Genomic DNA, 27,822 nt, shown 5'->3' on the forward strand with positions numbered 1-27,822 from the left:
TTCACTTTAAATATATCGATTCCTTTAAAGATAAACAAAAAATAGAGAAGATAAAAGTACCCAATCTGCTCACAATTTTTGCATGCTGGAATCAAATTGGTTCAAATATATTAATAAAAAGACTTAAGTACAAAAGTGCAACAAAATCTCTTTTTGCAAAAATTCAAAACCCTTTGCATGAGTTCGAGAGCCATATTTATAGTGTTCTTTACAAAATAAGGGAGAAACCGAGTCTTCGATATTCTCTCAACTAAACCAAAATAAACTTTGCATAAAATAGTAAAATAGTTACATTTTGAAAATAAATAACAAATCAGATGACTTTAAGCTAATGTCAAGCTAGTAGCTTACTTCCATTATTGATATATATCTAGAAGGGGTGCCATCTCCTGAGGAGAATGAGGATTCATATTTAGCTAGAATTTAAAGATAGAAGCTTGAAGAAGTGGCAACATATGAGTTCTCAAATCTATGAGAGTATTGAGGACTCGCTAATGACCATGAGGCTTAATTATTAGATGCCAATTAAACTCAATATTAATCTTTGATAATGGTTCAACCCTTTTACCAAATTCTAATCTCTCATCCATCCAACATTTGTGTAATGCTTCAACACCTGGAAATTCATTTTCTTCATAATTTGAAATTAAATTTTCCTCCAAAAGAGGCTAGGTGATAGACTATGCAATAGAGCATGAATGTTCTTGAGAATTATTAACCAATTTTTTGACTAAACGACTTTTTTCCTTCAAATTCCCTAGAATAATGGATTTGTGCATTTCATCAATGTTGCATAAATTCTTTTGTATTCTGTTTAAATCCATTTGCCACTCAAGGAGGTTATTCAAGCCTCATTTAGCCTCATCCTATTGACTCTCCATGTCAACTAGCTCATCAACCAATAAATAGCTCAACTTGCACTACACCCATATCAAGCTTATTTTATTATAAAGATTTGTTATTCTTTGAAAAGTTATGAATTGAGTTCAAGAGCTTCATGTTTGAACTCAGCCATATCGAACACTTTAGATTTTTCTTGTTCTAAAATTTGTTGTAATTCCTTGAATTAATCATCATGCTGCTTGAGTTCTCTAGAGTGTTGACTCTTGATTAGCTTGTCTTGTGCTTGTAGCTCTTTTTGAGATTGGGCCACCGGTTGTTCCAATTACTTTATCCTGGCATCCTTTTCATGAACAAGCTGTTTAATATGGGCTTCCTTATCAGTAGTGGTTGATGCATATGCACCTGCATATTGAGCCAATTCTTAGAATTCTTCATCTGGAGCTGTCGAAGTGCTTCTCCAAACTAGTTCCAAGGAAGTAGAGTTTGGGGGAGATACCTCATTTTCTGCCTTCGTTTTCTTCTAGTTGTTCTTTACTACTACTTTATCCTAAGGATGATAAAATATTTCGGTAGGAGGAGTTTATTCAATATTTATTTGAATGTATGCAGTAGGGTGAGCAGGGATTACTTCTACATTGACCCAAGCATTGAGAGGAGTTTTAGAAATGGGATCAAGATGTGTAAGAGCATCCCGTGCAAATTTAGGAGTGGCAGGGACTACCTGCTGAGTAAAAACATTTGAAGTGTTGTCTGCAAGAGCCTCTTTTTCCTTGGTTGCTTTAGTCGTACTTGTTATTTTGTCTAAGTATGACTACCGTTCCTTATTCATGTCATTAATCAAAAAATTTAATGAATAAGATTGATTTGTTGAAGAAAATTGCATAGGTGTTAATATTTGAGCCATTGTCAGTGAATAAGAATTGACGACTTTCTCTACAAAACCATTTCCCTTTGGAAGATTTACTGAATTCACACGTAACAAAGATCTTTTGGAATCTCCGAAAATAACAGTGTTGGAAATTGTCTAGGGATAATTGCCTGGATTTTAAACAAGCTGACTCATAAGTTAAGGTATGGGAAAACAAATCATCATATTGATTATGTTCATGAGTATAGTTCTTTATATGCTATTCATTGGCTATATCTCGGAAGGATCAAAATATATGAAAGGAATATTAGAGAGTTTCAATTCAGTTAGAGCTAAAATTTCTTTTTGTGCATGTTGATAACTAGCAAGAGTGAAAAGGCCAACTTGCAAGGGGTATTTAGGCGAAAACGTTTTGGAAGCCCTTTTAAACGTGAGGGTTATCCCAATTCCAATAATATGGTAAGTAATCTCTCTTGACAGGCATTTATCTAGAACATAAAGAAATAGAACACGAGGACATCCATTACTTCCCAAAATTTTGACATAAGTGAATTTCCTCAACAAAACAACCTCCAATTCTCAACAAATCATCGAGAGCTACTGCAAAAATCCTTGGGGTTTTGAAGCCAAAAATAGTTCGATAAAAAGGAATCATGATTAGATGGAAAATGTGATAAAAGTGGTTGAAGTATTTCTCCTCCCAGAGAATACTGTGATATATGTGGATGGGAAGGGGGTTGACAAGTGTCCACTTCCAGCCTAAGCATGGAAAATCAAGGGTGAAACAAATGGCATCCATGATATATGTAGAAATATAAAAATGTGGGATACTAGTGACAATATTTTGCGATCGGAAATGTAAAATATTCTTGGCCATGTTGTCTAATAAGATTTGAGCCTAGTTAAAGACATAGTCGGGAGAGGCATCTTCAATAAGAGGGACCCAATAGCTCAATAATTGTGAAACATTTTGATTGGCATATAACCGATAAAGCATAGAGGAAATTTAAGAAAAGGGTGGCGCAAGGGAAGCAATGGAATATTTTCCCATATATTATTCTTTAAACATATTTTAGCTACGCATCCACCCTCTAATCATTCTGGGTAAATTTTCCTTGTTTCCCTCATATTCCTTGTTTACAAATTGTTCCAAAAATTGAGTATTATATACAACTTTAGTGTAACAACCCTGGTGAAAATTCCATGTAATAAAAGCTAATAAAGGAAAAAATAATAACCATGGTTGATGTGACACTTATTCCAAGCAGAATGTTGGGAAAGACATCCTAGGGGTGTTCATTTGATTGTTTATTGCTAAGGAAATTGGCAAAGGCAATGACTAAGGCGTTAGAAAGGAAAAATAACATTTTTGGCACAATTATTTATGAAAATAATGAAATTAGGAGAAAAGGTAGGTAAAAGTTCACACGTTACATGTAAGGAGGAAAATGAAGGAAAATAATGGAAAATGAAGAAAATAGAGGCCTCATTCATAAAAAGGCTTATGAGGATCAATTGGTTACCTTTTGTCAATTGTGTTTTGGAGCTCTTTTATTATTCTCTCTCTTTCTCTCACTCTTGGACACTTAGAGTTTTCTTGGAGCATTTTGGCATTGGAGCAAGAAAGGAAAAGAAGGCAAGAGGAAACAAAGATCAAGTAGCTACAATAAGATTCATTGCAGGTATCGATTTGCATGTGTATTTTCCTTGCTAGATTTGGCATGCATGGTATTGCATGTGGTTCTTTTCTGTCATGGCATGGGTTTTTCCAGGTGTAACAATGTTTTCAACCTAGCTTTTCCATTATCGGATAGCCATGGTGTGATGGGGTTCTCATGTTTTGGTTGAGCTAGATTACTGGATGGATTCGAAGCTAAGTGGGGTGGATCTGCGAATGATAGAGAACATGGCCTAGTGGTCCCTCAACCAGTGTGGATCATGGTAAATCCACTGGCCTAATGACCCCTAAGCAAGACTATGGGTTAAAATAAAGCCATGATTGTGTTGTCTCGGTGGCCTAGGAATCCTTGCCTGTAAATGGAAGGATATACGGTAAAGATAAGAAGTGGCTTTCTCTCTGTTGGGCCTAGTAATCTCGGGTTTGAGATATATGATAAAGACTGAAGAGTGGGTCTCGGTTTAGGGCCTAGTGATCCGGGTTTTGATTACGGTAAACCCTGAGAGACTAGGAGACAAGAAAATTTCTCACGGTGTAGGTGGAGAAATCTGGTGGCATCCATGCTTGCTTTTCCTAGTGATCGAGTGGAGATCACTGTGAAGCCTGTTATGATGTGTTCACTGTGTTGGCCTAGTGATCTGGGATGGATTATGGTAAAGCCTGGTTTCTATTGATGAGGGTGAGGTGGTTTACCCTCGGTATGCCCTGGTTCATTCTTTTGGTTTGAGTTCCACATTCATGCTTGGAATATGGCACGAGGATGAATGGCTAAAGAGAGATTTGGCTCAACCATTCTATGGTCGAGTGGAACATGGTTGTCCCATCTCTGGTTGGTTTATTGAATTCATTAATGAGAAATTCATTCCCTTTATTTTCATGTGTAAATGTATTGATGTAGTTGATATGCTTAAGATATTCCTGTCACTATTATGATGGCTATATGTATGTTTATGACAACAACTATGTATGGATGTCAACATGTTTTTACTTGTAAATGAATTGATAATGTATCTATGGCCTAATAGATGATAATGCAGCAAATGACATGAGGGAACAATTGTTCATAGTGATTCTCAGATAAGTATGAGATCCCTACACTTAATTTTGTTGTTTACACCTGTAGGTTACATGTTGATGATATGTTTGACAAAATGCCTGACATGGCTAGTAGGGGTTTGATTAAGGTCTTGTTCAACTTATTTCTTTTGCATCATTGTTTCCCTGTTATTTTATTGTTCCCGAGTTATCATTCCATTTTGGGCAGTGACTTGGGCTCTGGGCCTGAAAAAGTGGCTCAAATCCCGTAGTCACTGGTATAGCACTGACAAATTTAGTCTCTCGTCCATGGAAGGCAAGACTGTAAGAGCGACTTTGGGTTTTTGGATTCTCTCTTGCATATAGCATGAGATAAACTGAGGCCTAAGATGTCCAGAACATCAGTGGGACCTAGGGACAAGATGTCTGAGTGGCTGACATGTATCAAGAGGGTTTTGTCATTGATGTGGATAGGTTGGTTGATGTGTTCCGTCGATTCCACTTCCTTAAGGTCACATAGGATGTCGAATCCAATCATAATAGCCTCTCATCGCATGTTTACTCAGTTGTCATGTTTATTTGGGTAGATGTAGGAGGAGGGTGTTACCGAGTGGTATCAGAGCATGGTTCACCCCTTGGACTAGATGGGCAGTGTGTGTTGGTCATGCATGCAATATAGTGACATGTGTGTCTCTTACACTTGAATTCCATGTGCTTGTTACATTTGCTTGATGATTGATTATGATTGAAGGTTTCCATGGACAATTTGATGTTGATTTTGTGGAATGTATCGTCATGAGTATATGACTGGTTGCGTATGGTTATATGTTGCTTACATGTTGATTTTATGTCACCTATTTACATCCTTGTATATTAGGCTACATTATTGTAGGTTTGATTACATGTATCATTCTTTTAGGTTGATTACAAGAATTGATCGCTTATGCTCGACTACATGCGTTTATGCGTATGTGTAGTTGATTTTACATTGCTTATGCATGTTGATGGTTGCATGTGACAATGTGTAAAATGGAGTAATGGTTGTTGTCATGCATGAGGTATAAACATGCATTGTAGATATGGCCTTGCATTCATGATTGGACCCTAACTAGAACAATGTTTATGTCTTGATACATTTATTTGCGTATGTTTATATGTTGTTATGATTATGTTATACATGTATCACACAGATTTGATGATCTTGCAGATGAGGTATCCTCCCCGAATTATGCTAACATACATTGATTTATTGTGATTTGGTTATCTGACATATTATGCACTGAATGAAAGAGATCAAATGGCTATCAGGGTGGTAGGCTATATAGAATCTCCCTATGCATCAGATGAGCAGCGTGGTGTGGGGCACTCTTCTGATTTGGCAGATACACTAAGAAGCTTCAAGGAAGAGATAAGGAATTGTAATGAAGATAATGACCGAATCATACATGCACAAGAGAAACAAGCAGAGGTTAATGCTATAATTCTTCAGAGTTTGTCAGAATTGCAGGACAAGGGTCACTTGAGATCGGCGATGGACACGAGGATAGAACTAATGGGGCATATTCAAGTAGGTCTCCTGGTAGACACAAGTTGAATAGATCTGATACGGTGAGAGATAACAGGTCGTTGGACACTCTGGATAGAAGGGGTGATGAGCATAGGTACTATTCTAGTTCTGGTTCTGATCGACATCATGGTCATCATCGCTATCATCCTTACATGAGGAATGATAGGGGTACTTCCTAGAAGAGTTTATGAAAGTGAAGCCACCTACTTTCGATGGAGATGTGAAGAAGCCGAAAGATGCATAGGCTTGGATACTTGGGATGAATAAATTATTTGAGATGCATGAGTACACAGATAACATGAGGTCCAGAGTAGCGATCTTCAGCTTGCAAGGTAAAGTAGAAATTTGGTTGGAAGATGTTAAGCGGGTCAAAGACATCAAGACAAATGATTTTAGTTGGCGGGAGTTTAAGAGGATTTTCAGGAAGAAGTACTTGTCAGAGAGGTACTATGACAGTAAGGCCAAATAATTCTATGAGGTAAAGATGGGATCAATGACAGATGAAGAGTACACAACCAAGTTTCTGGAGCTATTGAGGTATGTACCGCATCTTACTAAGGAGAAGGCTAAAGTTCAATGACTTTTCAGTGGTTTTCAATTAGCATTTAGAGATCGGATTGAGTATGATGAACCTCGGTCACTTGAGGAAGTTATTGGGAAATTGGCTCATTTCTATGAATAGTAAAAGCGTAAGAATGAATCTCAAAAAATATGGAAGGGGAAATACAAAGGTAAAGGTAAATTGCAGCCTAAGAGGACAAAGCCTCAGCATGTAGATGAGAAAGAGAACGTGGCACTGCAAAATAGATTTAATGCAGCTAGACAAGGAAATGAGTCGCAGGACAAGGACATGAGGACAAGGATAAGGACATGAGGTGTTGGTACTGGTCGGTTGGAGTGTTGGACATGTGGCAAGGAACACCTTAAGAGAGATTTTCCACAAAATCATAGTGGTAGGCCTCAGAAATACAATGCATGGGAGGTGAAAATAGTTGGGGATGTTGGGCAGAGAATTCCTCGTATCTATCCGGTAGTGGACAACATACAGGAAGAACACCAGGAATCTATCATTGAGATAGACGGTAAGCTTTGTGATCAAGCTATTTCTATTTTTATTGACTTTGGATCTAATTATAGCTATGTTATTCATGAGTTGGTGGATAAGTGTGATTTGAGTAAAGAGTTGCATGCAGAGTCTTGGTTAGTGCAATGGGCTATAGGTACAAAGAAGCGAGTTCATCATTGGGTAAGAGCTTGTGCATTTTATATAAATGGTATGCTTACCACAACATATTTAAATGTATTACCATTGGGATCATAAAATATGTTGTCGGGCATGGATTGGTTGTATCTTCATAGAACTAAGGTAGACTGTTATTTCAAAGCTATTAAGTGTGTTGATGACAATGGAGAACCAAGAGTCCTACAGGGTAAGAAGAAAGCCACATTAGTTAGGATGGTGACAACTATGCAAGCAACACGTAACCACAAGAAAGGGTGTATGTTATTTGTAGTGCACATTTATAGTAACAAGGGTAAGGAGGTTGAGGGTTCCGATGTGTTGAGAAGGTACCCAGTTTGTAGCAGTTTCAGGATGTATTTCATGAGGACATTACCGATTTTCCACCTCACAGGGCGGTAGAATTTTCTATTGAGTTAGTGCCAGGGGTAACTCCAACATCAAAAGCACCTTACAAGGTGAGCACACCTGAGTTGGTTGAGTTAAAGTTGACATTGAAGGAAATGTTGGACAAGAGATACACTAGGTCAAATGTATCACCTTGGGGTGCACCAATGTTGTTCATGAAGAAAAAAGATGGTACTCTTAGATTATACATTGACTACAGGTAGTTGAATAAAGTGACTATCAAGAACAAGTACCCTTTTCCGAGGATTGATGACTTGTTTGATCAACTGAAGGAAGCAGCAGTGTTCTCGAAGATTGATTCGAGATCCGGATATCATTAGGTATGCATCAAAGAGGAGGAAATTTACAAGATTACGTTTTGATCAGGTATGGGCATTATGTGTTTGTTGTTGTTCCATTTGGCTTGATTAATGCTCCAGCTACATTTATGTGCTTGATGAATAGTGTGTTGTGTTCGTATTTGGATAAGTTTCTTATTGTGTTCATTGATGATATACTGGTATATTCTAAAAATGAGGAAGAGCATGTCAAGCATTTAGCAGTAGTGTTGAGGTTGTTGAGGGAGCACCAAGAGTATGCTAAGCTCAGCAAGTGTAGTTTATTTCAGACTGAGGTACACTACTTGGGGCATGTCACCTCCAAGGAGGGCATCATAGGAGATCTAAATAAGATAGGAGTCATCATGGAGTGGGTAGCTCCTACAATTGTGGATGAGGTGAGATATTTCATGGGATTGGCAAGATACTATAGGAGGTTCATCAGGAACTTCTCGCAGATTTCTTATCCTATCACATCGTTGCAGAGGAAAGGTAAGAAGTTTGAGTGGACAATGGAGTGTGAAGGTAGTTTTGAGCAGCTCAAGTAGTTGTTGATACATGAACCAGTGCTACAGATTGTAGATCTGGACAAAGAATTTTTGGTATGCACAAATGCTCGCAAGAGAGGGCTTGGTGGAGTCCTTATGCAAGATGGACATGTGGTATGTTATGAGTCATAGAAACTAAATGAGCATGAGCAAAACTACCCGACACATGATCTTGAGTTAGAAGCGATCATACATGCATTGAAGATGTGAAGCACTATCTTCTTGGTAGGAGGTTTGTACTGATGAGTGATCATATTGGGTTGAGGTATTTATTTTACCAACCGAATCTGAATGATAAGCAGGCTAGATGGTTGGACACAATCAGTGAGTTTTATTTCGAGATTAGATAAATCAAAGGTAAAGAGAACAGGGTAGTAGATGCTCTCGGCCGGCGGGTACAGGTAAATCACTTGACAACTATGAAATCCTATGGGAGAGATCTATAAGATAGGATCTTGTAGGCAGGTTAGCAGGATGTCAGGTATATGGATATTGTGCATAGGTTGCAGTAGGGTACTGGTACATGTACAGGTACAGGTGGTAGTACAGGTATAGTTTAGGTAAAGGTACAAGTAGTAGTGTAGGTATATGTGGTGGTACAGATATAGGCACAAGTACAGGCACTGGTGCAGGTGCACAAGGTATGAATTATTGTCTTATAATGGATGGATTAGTCAGGTTCGGAGAGATGATATCTGTATGAGAGAACAATGAGCTCAGGTAGGTGATCTTGAGGGAGTTTCATGCAAAACCATATTTTGGTCACCGAAGTTATCAGAAGACACTAACAATAAAGAAGATATTTTACTATTGAACGAATTTGAAGAGGGATGTCGCAGAGTTTGTGGCTAGATGCTTTAATTGTCAGTGAGTGAAGGCAAAGTGTGAACACCCAGGTGGACTGCTACAACCGCAGAGTTTGTGGCTAGATGCTTTAATTGTCAGTGAGTGAAGGCAGAGTGTGAACACCCAGGTGGACTGCTACAACTGATTGGGATTCCAGAGTGGAAATGGGAGGTCATATCCATGGATTTTATCACAGGGTTGTCGAAGATAGTGAGACAACATGATTCCATCATGGTTGTTGTGGACAGGTTGACGAAGGTTACACACTTCATTCTAGTGAAGTCTACATACTCAACTAGCGATGTGGCACAGATATTCATCAGAGATGTGGTCAAATTGCATGGTGTTCCAAAGAATATTGTGTCAGACAGGGATGTGAAGTTCACTTCCAAGTTTTGGAAGGAGTTATCTTCAGGTTTGGGCACAGAGTTGGCCTTCAGTACAACTTATCATCCATAGACAGATGGACAAATAGAGAGGGTCAACAAGATATTGGAGACATGTTGAGGATATATGTGATGCATCAACAATAGAAGTGTGAAGAGTATCTCCCCTTGGTACAGTTCGCATACAACAATGGTTTTCAGGAGCCATTGAGGGTTAGTCATTTTGAGGCATCATATGGGTGGAGTTGTAACACTCCCATTAGTTGGAGTGATCCAGTTAATAGGGTGTTAATTAGACTAGATATGTTGGCAGACATGGAGTAGGAAATGTAGGTTATAAAGAAAAATCTAAAGGAAAAACAGGATAGGAAGAAAAGCTATGAAGATAGGAATAGGTTGTTCGAGGAGTTCTAGGTTGGGGAACAGGTGTACTTGCGCATCAAACTGAAAAAGAGATCCTTAGGGATTCAATCATGTGCTAAGATGGCACCATGAATTTGTGGACCCTTCAGAATCATTGATAGGATTGGGACAGTAGCTTATCGACTGGCACTACCTCCGATAGTGAAATTCCATGATGTTTTCCATGTATCTTTTCTTAAGAAGTATGTTAAGGATGCTGATCATGTGATTGACTGGTCTGTATTGTAGGTGGAACTATATGGAGAATTATAGCCGGAGCCTTAGTGTATATTGTCGAAAAAGGTGCTCATGCTCTGTAATCGAGCAATCAAGAAAGTTAAAGTGTAGTGGAAGCACTTTGGGCCCTATGAAGCTACATGGTAGATGGAAAATCTGATGCGGGCTGTGTATCCTTCCTTGTTTTTCGATTGAGGCAAAGCAGTTTTGACTTGGTGTTTTGGTGTGATTTTGTATATGCTTGTGTATATGTTTTGATGATGTTGGTATATGTACATATGTATCTGGATGTAAATACCTCCATGAGTTATGTTATCAAGCTCCAATAAGTGCTATGGGTGTCATGTTATTATGATGTTATGTTATTATGTTGTTATGTTGGTTTTCCTTTTAGCAGGGTGATAATTGTAAATACTGCATCGAGCTATGTTATAAAGATCCATGGGCAGTTTATTTTATTTTCAGTGGTTTTTCTGAGGTCTTGGTGTGGTCTAACACCGAGGATGGTGTTCCCCAAGGGGGATGGTTTTGTAACAGCCCTGGTGAAAATTCCATGTAATAAAAGTTAATAAAGGCAAAAATAATAACCACAGTTGATGGGACACTTATTTCAAGCTGAATGTTGGGTAAGAAATCCTAAGGGGTGTTTATTTGATTGTTTATGGCTAAGGAAATTGGCAAAGGTAATGACTAAGGATTTGGAAAGGAAGAATGGTATTTTTGGCACAATTATTTATAAAAATAATGGAAAGTAGGAGAAAAGGGAGGTGAAAGGTCATAGGTTCCATGTGAGGAGGAAAATGAAGGAAAATAATGGAAAATGAAGAAAATAGAGGCCTCATTCATAAAAATTCTTCTGAGGATCGATTGGTAACCTTTTACGAGTTGAGTTTTGGAGCTCTCTAATTATTTTCCTCGCGCTTGGACACTTAGAGTTTTCTTGGAGCATTTTGGCATTGGAGCAAGAAAGGAAAAGAAGGCAGGAGGAAGCAAATATCAAGCAGGGAAAGTCAGGATCAAGCAGCTACAACATGATTCATTGTAGGTATCGATTTGCATGTGTATTTTCCTTACTAGATTTGGCATGCATGGTATTACATGTGGTTATTTTCTATCATGGCATGGGTTTTTCCAAGTGTAATGGTGTTTTTAGCCTAGCCTTGCCATTTCCGGATAGCTATGGTGTGATGGGGTTCTCATGTTTTGGTTGAGATGGATTCGAAGTTGAGTGGGGTGGATCTTCAAATGATAGAGCACATGGCCTAATGGTCCCTAAACCAGACTTTGTATCACGATAAATCATCTGGCCTAGTGACCCCTGAGTCAGACTGCGGGTTGCGATAAAGCTAGTATTATGTTGCCTTGGTGGTACTAGGAATCCTTGCTGGTGAATGGAATGATATATGGTAAAGCCAAGAGGTGGTTTTATCTCCATTGGCCCTAGTAATCCCAGGTTTGGGATATGCGGTAAAGCTTAGAGAGTGGGTCTTGGTTTAGATCGTAGTGATCCAGGTTTGGATTGCGGTAAATCCTGAGAGACTAGGAGACAGGAAAATTCCTCACGATGTAGGTGGATAAATTCGGTGGCATCCATGCTTGTTTGACCTAGTGATCGGGTGGAGATCACGGTAAAGCCTGTTATGATGTGTTCATTATGTTGGCCTAGTGATCCAGGATGGATTATGGTAAAGCTTGGTTTCTATTGATGAGGGTGAGGTGGCTTAGCCTCGATATGCACTAGTTGGTTCTTTTGGTTTGAGTCCCACATTCATGCTTGGAATATGGCACGATGGTGAATGGCTGAAGAGAGATTTGGCTCAACTATTCTATGGTCCGGTGGAACATGGTAGTCCCACATCTGGCTGGTTTATTGCATTCATTAATGAGAAATTCATTCCCTTGATTTTCATGTTTAAATGTGTTGATGTATATGTGGATTTTATGGTTGATATGCATATGGTATTTCTGTCCCTATTATGATGGTTATATATATGTTATGACAACAACTATGTATGGCTCTCAGCATGTTTTTACTTGTAAATGACTGGATAATGTATCTATGGCCTAATATATGATAATGTAGAAAATGACATGAGGGAACAATGGTTCATAATGATTCTCATATAAGTATGAGATCCCTACACTTAATTCTGTTGTTTACACCTATAGGTTACATGTTGATGATATGTTTGAAGAAATGCTTGGAATGGCTAGTAGGGGTCTCATTAAGGTCTTCTTCATCTTATTGCTTTCGCATTGTTGTTTCCTCATTATTTTACTATTCTTGAGTTATCATTCCATTTTTTGTAGTGACCTAGGCTCTCAACCTCAAAAAGTGGCTCAAATCCCAGAGTCACTGGCATAGCACTGGAAAATTTAGTCTCTAGTCGCTGGAAGGCAAGCCTGTGAGAGTGAATTTGGGTTTTTGGACACTCTCTTTCCTATAGCATGAGAGCGACTAAGGCCTAAGATGTCCAGAACATTAGTGGGACCCAGGGATAGGATGTCTGAGTGGCTGACATGTCTCCTGAGGGTTCTGTTTCTAATGTGGATAGGTTGGTTGATGTGTTTTGTCGATTCCACTTCCTTAAGGTCACATAGGAGGTTGAATTAAATCATAGTAGCCTCTTGTCGCATGTTTACACGGTTGGAATGGTTACTTGGGTAGATGTGGGAGGAGGGTGTTACATCTAGGCTAGGGAAATTGATGCATACTATTAAGGTGTTCAACCTTGAAATATCCAATTGTGATGCCTCTACAGTTAACAAATAGTTATTCACTGATATCGACCTCTTTTACTACTCAGTGTATAATATTTGTGTATATGATTAATCTTGGCCCACTGCAACCTTATGATGTTGAGACCTTGCAACATCATTAATTGTTGGTGAACAAGTCCTTAAGCCACCTTGCTTTATTGCCGCAACATTTGGTGCATCCTCTGGAAATTCCTCTTCAAATGATTCATAAATGGTATTCCAAGATTTATAACCAGAATCAGTGGTATATACCATCTCAGAAAACAGGAACGTATCTAGTAATTTCTTGTTTATTTTCTCTATGAAGGGCCCAAATGGCACCTCTACATGAGTTTTATTTTGACCTTTTTCCATAGTAACTTGTTGATAGGTGTTTCAATTAGAATTCACTTGTAACGGAGAATGAGAAGGGTAAGAGAAGTTACCATAAAAAAGGCATAAACAACCGTATAGAAGGGTTAAATAAATCTAAAGAGCAATAAATGTGTGTTAAATGCATTCGCTATATCGTTAACTAAAACAAGCAAGCGAATTAAATCTAAAGGCGCAGTTTTAAATTTAAAATTTCATAACAATGATGATCAATTAAGACAAAAGACGCAATTATACTTGATTGATTTGATAGCTAGAAAGTGACGTGTGTTCTTATGTCATCCCGCAAGGTTGAAGCCTGGAAGGTAAATTTAAGCGCTTATTTCCCATCTTCAAAGACGAACAAACTGATGTGGAGCGGGCCTATGTGGCACATGTACCAACGTGTACCAATAAGTGTTAGCATATATGCAAGGTGGACCTAATGAATCTTGCCAATGATAAAATCCTCATTGAAGTGCTTCTATTGTGAAAGTTATTGAGCGAGTTGATGTAAAAAGGGAATGACTATCACAAAGGAGCCAATGGGACCCATTAATGATGTGTTGTCCCACTAGTTTGATCCCGACGCTTTAAAAAAGGTCATAAAGGAAATGCTCTAGGTTATGATCAATGGTATAATAGGTGCTATGATATGGCAGTCGTGACCAATCAACCTTTAGAGTATGTGTCATTTGTGTGGGGCCTGAACACATAATCCTTTTAAAGGGAGCTTAACAGAAATGAAAGCATGAATAAATTAAAGGGTCGGGGTTTAAGCATCAATCCACATGCTAAGCGATAAAGAAATGAGTGCACTTGCCTCTTTTAAAAATGAAAATAATGCATTAAAAAAAGTCTAAAGCTTGAAACCAACTAATTCTCTGCTGCAATGGTTTTAAGTGGAAAAAGGTCTAAATTTTATTTATTTACAAATAATAAGAAATTATTAAAGGAAGAAGGCTTTATTAAAAGGGTTTAACTTATTTTTTTTTGAGCGATACGTCGGCGCTCTGCAACTCAAACCCTCATGGCGGCAAGGCGGTGAAAACCTAAGGAAGTCGTGAAGGAAGTGTGGAAAACCGACACAGACCAGTCCAGCAACAACTGACAGCGGCCAAAGCAACAAAGGTATGACAGAAGATGTCAGGAGGGGAGAGATCCCCTCCTACCGAGATACGACGGCAGGAGATGGACAGAGTAGCCAGGAGACAGAGGAACGGAAGAACACGGGCCTGGTGCTAGGAGCTGCCTGGCAAACAGGCCGCAGAGGAAAGTGCCTGCCATGTACAACAGAGAAACCCAGATATGTGATCCCAGCGAACAAGCTGGAAAAGTACCGAAGTTACATGAGGGACCATGCCCTTATCTGCAAGTTTGTCGGAGTCTGGCCGTCGGAAAGAGACCTCACCAAGTGGATACAACAGAAATGGCAGCCCCAAGGCCACATCGAGCTCAAGCTGGGAGCGAAAGGCTTCTTTACGGTAATCTTCTTTAACCTGAAAGATAGAGAAAAGGTATTTGATAATGGCCCGTATTTTTATTATAATGCTGGTCTGTTCATGCGCTTCTGGGAAGATTGCTACAACCCTGACAAAGAAACCTTTCTGGCTGCTCCTGTCTGGGTCCGCTTATTTGGGCTCCCCATAGACTTCTGGGACCCGGATATCCTGGAAGGAATAGGCAACTCAATAGGAAGCTTCGTGAAAATAGCAGAAACTACAAAGAAAGGTAGATACACCTCGTATGCCAGGATCTGTGTCTACATGAACCTAGCAAACCCCATCCCTGACACCATAGAGCTTGAATATCATGAAGAAATTTGGCAGCAGAACATAGACTATGAACACATCCCGTTTAGGTGTCGCAGGTGCCATATCCACGGCCATCTAGCAAAGGAATGTCCAATAACCAGGGAGGAAGAAGAAAACAGAGGGCCCCAAAAAAAAAAGAGAGAGCCGGACCAGGAGGAATTCCAAGAGGTGAGAAACAAAAGGAAAGCCAACAAGGAACCCCCCCAGAAAGATAAGAAAGGCAAACAACCCGACACAGTGAAACCAAACAGTTTCGCTATACTGCAGGTAGAGGAGGATAAAGGCTCAGACTATGGTTAAAGGCTCAGAAGGATAAAGGCTCAGACTGCAGCGAGAACTGCGAAAGAAACCTAGCTAAAAGAAAAGCCCTGAGTGAGACACCAGAACAGGATAAGGAAATAGATGAACAAACTGATCGGATGGAGACAGACCAGGAGTCCAGTAGGGAGGACCTAAGCCAGGAAGAGGAAGTGTTGGAAAACTTGCTGCATGAATGGAAGAACCTGGATGAGAGGTTTATTCCCGAAGAACAAAAGAAGTTGTATACTGAAACCTTCCAACAATACAAAACCAAACTAGAAAAAGGCAAAGCCTCAACAGAAGAAAACCAAGAGACTCAAAAGGAAAGCAGACCAGATCAGAATGGACAAAATAAAGGGGGGAAAAAAGAGAGGAAGAAGAAACATTAAGGACTCCATCCAACTCATGGGAGAAACGTTAGTCAATACTGGAAAAGTAGTCCCGCTATCAGCGGTGTTCCAAACCCTTTCCCAAGTTAACCAATGATTTTGACATCGTGGAATATCAGAGGCTTAAATAGCAAAGGAAAACAGAGACATCTGGCAGCATGACTCAAAAAAGACAAACCTCAGATTATGCTTCTCCAAGAAACCAAAATCCCAGGCCAGAAAATGGATGAAATTCTCAATAAAATAAAACCAAGATACGAACATGTCACTATAGATCCCAAAGGAAGTGCAGGAGGGATAGCTATTCTCTGGAACCCAGCTGAAGTCCTCGCCGACTGGTGGATAGGAATGCCAAGAATCCTCACTGGGAGATTCAGACTAATAGGACAAAGCGAATGGGTGGTAATCTCGGCTGTATATGGTCCCCACACCCGTGCAGACAGAGACCTGTTCCTCAATCAGCTGACTAAGCTTCGAAGTTTGCACCAGGAGCAGAGATGGATCCTGGCAGGAGACTTCAACTTAATCGCTTCTCGAGAAGAGAAAAAAGGTGGAATAAGCAGGGAAGACCCAGAAATGGAAAGATTCAGAGAAGTGCAGACAGAATTAAGAGTGGTTGACATCCCAACCATAAACGGGAAATTCACATGGAATAACAGAAGAGGCGGGTCCAAACAGATTGCTTCAAGACTGGACAGATTCCTCATCTCAGAGCACATAATCGGGCTGGATATCTTCTATGAAGCCTCTATCCTACCCTCAACAGGGTCGGACCACTGGCCAATAAAGTTGGAAATAGCCTTAAATAATCAGAACAAAAAGAGACCCTTCCGGTTCGAGTCCTTTTGGCTCAGAGCCCCTGACTTCCTAGACAAAGTAAGAGGCTGGTGGCAGGACAACAAAAGTGGAAAGGAGGGCCGCAGCAAAATGCACTCATTTCAGCTAAGGCTCAAAGAAATTAAAAGCAAAATCAAAAAGTGGAACAAGGAAGAATTTGGCAATATCCAACAGGAGCAGGGCAAACTCCAATCCAGAATGGAAAGAATCTAGCAGCAAATCATCTTGGAAGGTCGAAGTCAGGATCTGGCAGAGGAGGAAGGTAGAGTAATCACTCAATTAGAGGAAAGGCGAAAACAGGAGGAAATCCTGTGGAAGCAGAAATCCCGAATCCAATGGCTCAAAGAAGGAGACAAAAACTCCAAATTCTTCCACAAAGCCATGCTGAACCATCGCCAACACAACAAAATCTTCTCCTTGAAAGACAAGGAGGGAAACAGAGTGACTCAGCAGGATGAAATAGAACATCTCTTGGTGGAGCACTTCAAAGGTATTCTCTCCGAACCAAATATCAACAGATCCGAGGACATAGACAAAATCAGCCACCATATTCCTAAGAAAGTCTCTAGAGATCAAAACCTAGCCCTTCTCAGGGTAATCACCAAGGATGAATTGGAGGAAACAATAAACAAAATGGCTAAAAATAAGGCCCCAGGGCCCGATGGCTTCACCATCAAATTTTATCAGGCGACTTGGAGCTTCATGGGGAATGATCTGCTTGATCTTGTGGAGGAATCCAGGTGCTCCAAGCGCATGCACCAAGGTTTGAACACCACCTTCCTAGCGTTGATACCAAAGTCTAGCTACTCAGATGAACCGCAGGGTTTTAGGCCCATCTCCCTATGTAATGTTGTCTACAAAATCCTTGCAACTATCATGGTCAACAGGCTCAAGCCGATCCTGTCGGATCTCATTGCCCTGGAGCAAACTGGCTTTGTCAAAGGATGGCAGATCACAGATGGCATCATAGTTGCCCAGGAAGTGATTCATTCCCTGAAAAGCTCCCGTGCCCCAGGCATGCTTATCAAACTTGACCTGGCCAAGGCGTTTGATCGGCTCAGCTGGAACTACCTGGCAGGTATCCTAAAAGCCTATGGATTTGATCAAAGATGGATAAAATGGATCCTGTCTATGGTTAGCTCTCCTGTCATGTCAATTCTCCTAAACGGCTCCCCCTCTGAAGCTTTCACTCCCTCTCGTGGGCTAAGGCAGGGAGACCCCCTGTCTCCCTTCCTCTTCATCCTAGCCGCAGAAGGCCTAGGCAGATTGGTTAAGGCTCAGGTTTCCAAGGAACAGATAAAAGGCCTCCGAATCTGCGGAGAAGACATTCCGGTCTCCCACCAGCAATTTGTAGATGACGTGATGCTTTACGGTCAAGCCACTCTAAAGGAGGCCCAAAGAATTATCAAATCCTTATCTCAATTCAGCAAAGCCTCCGGAATGGAGATCAATAAGGATAAATCGGAAGTGTTTTTCTTTAACACCTCCTTGGCAGCCCAAAGATTCCTGGCTCGTACTCTAGGCTTCAACAGGGGATCCTTCCCATCCAAATACCTGGGTATCATGCTACATGAGCACCAATTCTGGTCGGCCAACTGGAATCTACTAATAAAGAAAATCTGAAATAAAATGGAGAACTAGACCCACCGCTCATTGAATGCCCCAAGTCGGATAACCTTATTGAAAGTTGTTCTGCAGGCCATCCCAAATTACCAGCTCTCGTGCCAAGCAATTCCAAAGACTGCAAGCCAAAAGCTGGTTTCCCTGTTCAAAAACTTCCTCTGGCAGGGGACCAACAAAACAAGAAAGTGGGCCCTTATCTCATGGGAGTGGCTTTGCCGGCTCCCTAAAGATGGCGGTCTAGGACTCCGCGACCCCTTCGTCCTCAACCAAGTTATGGGTGCGAAGCTCTGGTGGAGGTGGCTTCAGGGTGGCCCTGACCTATGGAAGGTGCTATGGGAAAGAAAATACGACGCGGCAGGGGAAATCGAAGAAAGACTGAGAAGCACGACAGAGACCAGAGGCTCTGCAATCTGGAACCTGGCGAGAGGCAGCAAGGACCTGATAAGGGAGCACAGTTTCTGGGAAATTCGTGCAGGGGACAAAGCCAGATTCTGGGAGGAATCCTGGCAGCAACGAGACCGTCTCATACAAAAAGACAACCTCCATGTCATCCTTGCCTTCTCGTCCCAGGCCGGGGCTTCAACTGTCGGCAACTTCTGGAAGCCTGACGAGGCTGGATACTGGCGCAATTGGAAATTTAAAGAGGACTGGGAAGGAGCGCCAGAAACCGACAGATGGCAAGACTACTATACAGAGATGGCTTCTCGGAAAATAGCAAGGAAAACAGGGTCTGACATTCTCAGATGGGGCAAACGCATTCAAGGAAATTTCACAATAGCAGAAGCCTACCACCTTAAAAGCAATCAAAATCATCAACCGGAAACAAATCAATGGAAAAATATTTGGGAAATCAAGCACTGGCCTAAAATCTCTTTTTTCATTTGGACCATTCTACATGGTAGAGTGCTCACCTGGGACCAGATTCTGAGGAAGGGAAGCCAAGGCCCATCCCACTGCGCCCTCTGCTTCTCCCAAGAGGAAACCATGGAAAATTTGATGAACCGCTGCTCCGTCAGCTCCTCCCTGTGGGAAAACCACCACAAATTGTTTGAGCGCCAACACAGAAACCAGCAAAACATCGTAAGCACCATTGTCAATTGGCCGAAAAAGCCTTACCTGAACCCGGTGGTCAACCGTGCCTGGCTCCTTTCCACCGGATTCCTCCTCTGGAATATCTGGAAAGCTCAGAATGGGGCCATCTTCAAATCAGAAACCCGAACCCCCGCAGCAATCTGGGAGCAATTCATTAGAAACACTCGGGAAACAATCCTATCGGAAAGCTGGAAGGACGAAGATTGGCAGGTTTCGACTACGGAAGAAACAATCCTGAATAGACTAGAGGTCAGACAGAGTATGGTCACCAGAGGGGGTTCTCGAAAAGAACTGGCCAAAGCAGTGGCCGAAAGCAACCAGTACAGACACCCCCCACAAGGATTCATAAAATTAAACTTCGACGGCGCTGCAAAGCACAACCTAGGAGAGGCCGGTATTGGAGGAGTCTTTAGAGACGCCGGGGGTAACACTCTAAGAACTTTCGCGATGGACTGCGGGGAAGCTTCGAATAATGAAGCCGAGCTGCACGCCCTGAAGCGGGGCCTGGAAATAGCTCTTTGGGTCAACTTCAAACGTCTCCAAATTGAGGGGGACTCGAAGCTGGTAATTGACATGGTTAGGAAGCTCCAACAGCAACAACCAGCGGAAAGGATTAGCAAAAGCTGGAGAACTGCTTGGCTGGTTGGCGAAATTGGGAAGCTCCTTCCCAAAATAGACTACCTCCTCCCGACTCACACCAGGCGTGCAGGTAACAAGCCGGCAAATTGGCTTGCGAATTGGGGATGCAGGAACCGGGGCAAAGAAATCGACAACGAATGTCTGCCTCATCTGCACCAGGAGGAGAAAGCTTAACTTTAGCAACTACTAAAAGTTGATAAAGGTTGTAATGGCATGAAGGAGATGAACGGTCACGATCAAGCGGCACGTAGCGGAGGCGGAGATAATCTTCAACAGCAGGGATCAGACAGCTCATTTGTGGGAAAACGCAGAGGAGAAAGGCAGGCACAAGTTGGGCAGGTGACGGGGCAAGGCAAGAATGGCTGAATGAATGGAGGGGACGTGTGAGCTGAGACAACATTAAGGAATGATCTAGAGCCAACTCTGGAATTCAGGATAATGGATAGAGGAAGGACGATAGGTGGCACCAGGAGTAAAGGAAGGCTACGGCAAGAGCAGCCAGATGGAGGTTGGAATAATGAAGCATAAAGTGGAAAGGTCAAGTCACGCCACTTCCCGAGATGGGGAAGCCGGAATGCGTGACGGAAAATTAAACGGCCAAGCGGAGGCCGGAATTTCAACCAGCCAAGTGGCGGCCCGTTCGACACGGCAACGAGTTAATAAGCCCGAGGAAACAGATGGCAGGCTCATTCAGCTTGGTAAGAACGATGAAAAAGAACGGAAAGACGCCTGCTCACCTCTGCGACCAGCCCTCCTCCTCGGCCTCGGCAAGAAAAGGTGGTATGTTTCCTACAGTCCTCGTCCTTCAGACATGCATGCTTGTTTCTCTGTTCTCTTGGTCTGGCTGGATATGCTCTGGCCTTGCGTGCAGACTCCCTGCTGCTACGACGATAAGGGCCCCCCGGGCTCTTTTTGGTTTCTCCTTTCCCACCCCCGTGATGGGAATGTTTTGATTTATGCTAGTTTCGCGTCCTGCTCTGAGAGTCAGGCTGTGTGGGGGGCTTCGCTGGGCTTCGTCACGCTTCTGGAGGGTCCTCGCACCCCTGGTCTTTTCTACTCTCTGGCCTTCTTCCGTGGCTGGCTCCTCTTCTGCTTCTCCCTTCTGCTGGCCAAGGCCGTCAGGTTTTGCCGCTTCGTCGGTCGGGGGGTTCTCCGGGATCCTGTGAGATGGTGGTGGGTCTTCAGCCGCCGTGCCCATAATGGAATTGCTCCAAGGACCCAGGCGTCCATTCATGCTGAGTTTGCCGTTACAATGGAACAGACCTCGATTGTGTTCCATCTCTCTTGCACTGACCTATGGTTTTCTATTGTGACAGGTCGGAAAGCTTCCTCAATTCCCAAGCCCCAGGCCAGAGGAAAGATGGCTCCAAGAAAGACCAGTTCTGATAAGAAGAGGGATGCTGGCACCAGTAGTCAATCGAACAAAAGGGGTAGGAAGCCGACCTCGACAAACTCCTTCACCTGATTGATGGTTACATCTCCCGAGGTCCACTCTCTTATCCATGAATGGGAGCGCGAGCTGAGGGAAATCAGCGCGAACCAAGAGATCCCCCGTGAGGACTGGGAAGTAATCACGGACCCTGGCACCACCAGAGGCAGGAACACGCTATTCAATAGAACGTTACAATTCTATTGGATCATGAAGCATGTGGTCGGCAGGGCTATGGAGGTTAACCAGGCTGTTCGCGAAGAGGAGGATGAAGAGCGCAAACATGCTGAAGAACTCCTCAAACGCCAACTGACGGAAGAATCGGCCTCCATAAAGAACATTCTCCTAAAAGAGCTTGCGGCTGTCCAAGTCCAGGTTTCCAGAAACCACCTGCTGCTAAAGGACATGGAGCAAATGATGCTGGAACTCAAATGGGCCATTGAGCAGAAGATCCTGAAGCTGGGCGCTAACGACTCTAAGCCTGCCCCAGTTAATTTGTCGGATGAAGATTAGTGGTGTGTGTGTCTTCTCTACTGTATTTTGTGATGAATCTGAACTGTATCTGGGCACCGTATTATGTTACTGTAGTTAGCCTCGATTTTAATAAGCAGAACAATGGTTACGATAGGAAGAAGGAACTAAACATTTTTAAATTTTGGTCAGGCTTTAAGGCCAAAAGGTGGCGGTCTGGTTTCCTTTGGGCAGACCTGCCACCCCAACTCTAGTATGATGTAAGTTTGCTATTTTCCGTAATGAAGAATACCTAACCTTACAAAAAAAAAAAAGGGTTTAACTTATTAAAATTAAAAATTTGAGAAAAGGGTCCCCATTTTGTTATGACCAAGTTTAAAATGGGGGTTGTTGTTTTCCATGACAGGTCCCTAAGGTTCAAGGTTCGAACCTATACCTACTTATATATGTATATAAGTTATCTTTGGTAAGAACATTATATTGCGGTCAAAGGAGAATATATAAGAAGACATTTATAACGATTTTAATGCGTGAAGTTGCTTAACTGTAAGTCTCAAGAATGATCTCAAAGTAATATTAAAAAGTAGAACAAATGAGTATTTTCATAAGAGGAAAAAAATGGTGTGTAAAATGGAGGTACATTACAATACATGTATCCCTTCCCATGATTTCTTAAATTCATCAATCAATGGTTGGAAGTAGAATGCATTCTCTTCATTCATTTCCAATTAGGGACTATAAGTGCCAACATAAAATGTTTATTCTTCACAAACAACCATGTGGCATATTATTATTTATCACTGGTATTGGTCAAGAAAAATACTTTGACTTTTGGAGGATATACGGGGTAACTCCAACCATGGCTATGCTCACTTAAAGGTTCTATATTTCATCCTTTAATTTACTAAACCATGTATCCTCTATATGCTTCATGGTTGTTGAATCTATTGGGATTCACAACACTCCTAGCTCACTTCTATGTGAGGCTTGTCACCCTTACATCAAGGGTAATTTTTAGCCATGAAGGGGCCTTTGAATCATTGGAATTACATGCATGTGGCTATATATATTATAAGTAGGAACATGTGCGTTACCCTTGTTTTTGGTTTTTGGTACCTATCGTGCGTACATTTTTGAAATATCTCTTTGTTTGCAATTTTGTCTCTGTATAAAATACAACCATTAGGAGATGTAAGGTATGTTATGGTCTTAGTATTTTCTTCACCTCTTCATGGTTACCAAGCAAGACATTATCACTAAGTACCTTATCTTTTACCAATTTCCAATTAGTGGGAAATAAAAACGTACACTATCATCAGGGATGCATAAATTCAAAAATTTTCATTGTTTAATAGGTGACAAGATTCCTTAATAATTTTGGGAGCTTAATTGTTAGTTACCTAAAAAGTGTCAAGAAACAAACATTTGACATACCATTATTGCTTTTAAAGTTGTGAAATAACATTGTTATCCCTATTTGGGTAGAATTTCATGTCCCGCATTCAAAGAGAAGGGTGGTGGAAGCAGATTTAGGCTTTCCAAGAAGGTGTTGATGATATCAACACCATCACCTAGTACATTTTTTTGAAATACATCCAACAACATTCCCTCCTTGACATGGGTATACCATAAGAAACCATCCATAGCAATCTCTATATCATTTCCTCGATCCCAACAAACATGTTAAGAGCTAGTGTTACTATAGAGGTTTTCAATTGGTGACTGGACGTACTAGAAATTGAATAGGTCGTTAATTCAACCATGCTTAGTATGCCTCCTCTCCCAACTATGTTCATTAAAAACATGCTCTTTATTTAACATCATGATGCAGTGTACCAATAGATTGAAAATAGGTTTCTCATCATGGCAATCCTTATTTTAAAGATATTTAGCATTACATTGTAACAAAAAGGAGTTCATTTCGAGACATTATACAAAATATTTATTAAAAACATGGAATATTTTTTGTAATAATAAACATGCAACCAACCACTTCACAAAACAAATGTTGAATTAAGTAATACATTTACATAATTCTATTGAAAACCAATTCACCATTGGTGTTTCATTATAAAAAAATATCTAATTCACGATGTACTATCTAGTTGTTGGAAAATGACATTGCTATAATTGGTATGGTAGTGGTTATCCATTTTAATCAAATATTTGTCTCCAGTATCTTTCTCCTGATATTTTTTTTTTTTGTAGTTTTTCACTGATTGTGGAAAATCTAATAAACAATTAATCAAATGGACATGCATAAATAACATAAATTCAATAATATTTATGAAACATATGAAGTATAGACTTACTAAAAATGATAAGGAAGAACTCGAACAACTTGTAAAAATATGCAATGAGCTCAAATTTAAAGAATTGATCCTTTGATATTATAATTTTTTTCTCCTTGCATTTGAACCAAAACCATCATGAATACTTGAATTTATTATTAAATGAAAGTTTGGGAAACATAAAAAAAAACTTCAAAACGAATATCAAAGGGCTTGTAAAGATCACCAATGACATTAATTACTAACAATGCTAATTTATATCACAAATGCAACTGTGTGTCACATAACTAATAACACCATATTAGGACCATTGTTTTTTCCTCTAAACAAAACCTTTGCAATTGATTTTTTTGTGAATATTTATTTTTGCATTTTTCATTTAAATTATGTAGCTGTTTGTTTTATTGTTATGTGAGCACAAAGACAAAGAGCCATTGTTAAAGAGAGTTACGAAAAATAATTATGTCTCTTTTATCATTAATGAATTGAAATATACTAAAAAGGAATTGAAATTTAGTTTGTTTTTTTTTTTTTAATCTTTGTGTTTATAAATGAACTTTTACTTCATTATTTTTCCAAAATTCGGATTCCAAAATTCGGAGGGGAGATGTCTAGACAAGAAATTTACTAGAAAACACATTAGAGTGAATAGATTTTTTTGAAGATGCAAATTTGTAAGTAACCATTGTAAGGTCACATATGAATCTGCAGAGGAAAATTTTCAAATATGTGATTTGATTATATTGATCATCTGAACCTTTCCCCTATTTGATTTAAATATGCATTCTAAAAAAATAGAAAGATTTCTTTAATTTGTATCTATAAAGGAATTCCAAATTCTTGTTTTATTCTTTTGTCATGTCTCAGAAACGAAATTTTTTTCGCAAAATGGATCTCTCAAAAATATTTCGGAGTGGGAAAATTCTTTTGAAAACTCATATTTGTGAAAGATCACTATCATGGTTTTTCAAAAAAAAAAGTTTTGTAGTCATCGGTGCACATAGTACAATAAATAGTCACCGGTGCACATGGTACAATAATCAATCAACCACCACCACTTATGTAAAAGTTTAATTGGAAATTCCAAGGCATTGTCTTAAATTCCTTCATGGATTTGGGGGTGCATGCTAAATAGTAAAGTGGAACCATTGGATCTTTTATGTGATTATCGAAGAAATTTTGATAATGGTTTTAATGGATGATTCTCATTATATTTTCTTACTGCTAGTTGGCCAATATAATTTGAAGTAAAACAATTTATTATGATGAGTGTAATGGTAGCTGAGCCTAACAAGTAGACGTTCTTTAACTTTCATAGCACAAACTTGAAAAAAATAATATTGAAGAGCATAAAATCTTATTAGAAAGGTTGGAAAGAGAAGAATTAGGATCAAAATATAATAAAAAAATCTTTTTAATTTTTATTAAAAATTATTTTTTTAATATTAATTGCTAACACATTTTAAACACTCTATTTCACATTTCTTTTAATCTAATGTAGGTATTGATAGTGAGGGAATAAAATGTCATCATAAGAGGATGAAAATTATGAAAGATGTCAGTGATGATAAATTAGTCCTCAATTCAGTTGGAGTGGCACTAGAAGTTTATGAGAGAGTTTTTTTTTTTAAACAAAATTATGATAGATATAGAAAAAATAATGAACAAAAGTAGTTTCTTTTTATAATACAAAAAGAAATCCAATGAGTTGAATAATTAGACTATATATATACTATAGGAAATGTTCCTAGAGCAATAACCAATGAGACCTGAAATAATTACAGAAACAAAAACTCACATTAACAAAAAAATCATTTACAAAGTATTATGACTAAATATATTTTCTATTATATGTCCCAAAAAATAATGATTATTGTTTTTTGCTATAGTCACTTTCATGTCGATTTAAAATAATATTTTTGGGCTTTTGATTTTTTATGAGGACTACAAATTCAAAAAAATAAATGAGCAAAAATCAAATACATGTTGGTATGGATTTCCAAAAAAATGTACAAAGAGATAATAAAAGAAATGAACATAATTGCATCACATGACAAGCAATCCCAATATCAACGTGCATCAAATGTATGTAATCATTAATTTATTCTTTTATGTACATTGAGTTTAACTATTGCATGAAAGAATAATTTGTAAATGTTTTGTTGCATAAAAGGAAATAGGATGGAACCTATTTAAAGCATAACACAAGAAGACAAGGAAGAAAATGGTTTATCACAATTTTTTTGAGTGCTTACGTTTTTTTATTAGTTATCATTTCATAGTTGTGGTGTTTTTATTATTATTTACTTAACTAATTTACACTCATCCATGAAAATCGTCTAATAGGTGCTAGCATTCAAAAAAGAACCAAGATGAAAATTTGATCAACATTGGGTTGGTAAGGGTTTTGAGTATATTTTGAAGTATCAAGGGTTATCTAAACAATTTGTAGGTACCCATGTTGTTTAGCTTTTCTCATTTAATAATAAATGGAACAACAAAAAAACTTTCTATTGATTATATCTATGCATTGTCATGGCATATAATTAAACATGTAAGAAACAAAGTATGGAATGGAGATTATGGAAGATAATTACAGATAAGGCATGCATCATGGTTTTGAAATAATGTGTATTATTTACGAATCATTCATTGTTACAATACACTTTTTAATTTACGTAATCATGTTTTGGAATACTTTCTATGAAAAATAGAGATTTTGTTTAATGAACTACACAATATATTGTCCCACTTACATGAGGACATGTTACCAATAACTGTAAAAATTACATATTAACATGTCGTTTAATGTATTGGATGTATTGCCGAAATTGAATATGGATATCTTAACTAATAAGTTTAACAATTATGTATTGGTTGCATTTGTATTGCTATGGAAATTTATGTTGTCCACTTTTGTATGACACTAGGTCTCTTATTCACATATAATGAAATGAGTTTCTTATATTATTGTGTTGTCCAATGTTGTCAAATATTGCATTGCCGACTAATTAATATACAAAAGATTTACATTTTTACAAATAAAAGAGCATTAATTTGTTAAATAATGTATTAGTTAAGTTATTATATCAAAATTAAATAATTAACATATAAAAATCAATTTCATTACTCAAACTATTTTATTTTGAGATAATTATTTTAATATTTGTAAAAAAATAAAAATTATTTAAAATATATACATATTGTAAATCAGTGTATTGAATTATTTTGAACTCACTCAAGATTGTCTTCCATGAAATAGACATTGGTGTGTTTAATGAGTATTTTTCTATTAAAGTTTAGAAACCTTGGTGAATCTTACTAATCCTAATACGCAAACTGTGAAATATTTGGAGATATTTTCGTAAAAGTTCAAATTTATAATGATTTTATATAAGCTTTATTCATATATTGAGATTTTAAAGTTAAAACAATTTTATACTATAAAATT

General features: G+C 39.2%; 1 protein-coding gene across 1 annotated transcript; it reads left to right on the top strand.

The window, feature by feature from the left end:
• The first annotated feature begins 16,211 nt into the window (after positions 1-16,211).
• Positions 16,212-17,039, top strand: LOC149166889 (uncharacterized). The gene has a single exon (XM_089430291.1). It carries the CDS (start codon positions 16,212-16,214, stop codon positions 17,037-17,039), a length of 828 nt encoding a protein of 275 aa, XP_089286417.1.
• The last annotated feature ends 10,783 nt before the right edge of the window (positions 17,040-27,822 follow it).

This window comes from Pinus tabuliformis, chromosome 5_1 (genome assembly GCF_031772625.1).
Source record: "Pinus tabuliformis cultivar Carrire ecotype Pingquan chromosome 5_1, CPIR1, whole genome shotgun sequence".
NCBI lineage: Eukaryota > Viridiplantae > Streptophyta > Pinopsida > Pinales > Pinaceae > Pinus > Pinus tabuliformis.

Coding starts and splice junctions, on each gene's coding strand:
- LOC149166889 (XM_089430291.1), top strand. CDS start 16,212: ATGGATGAAATTCTCAATAAAATAAAACCAAGATACGAACATGTCACT.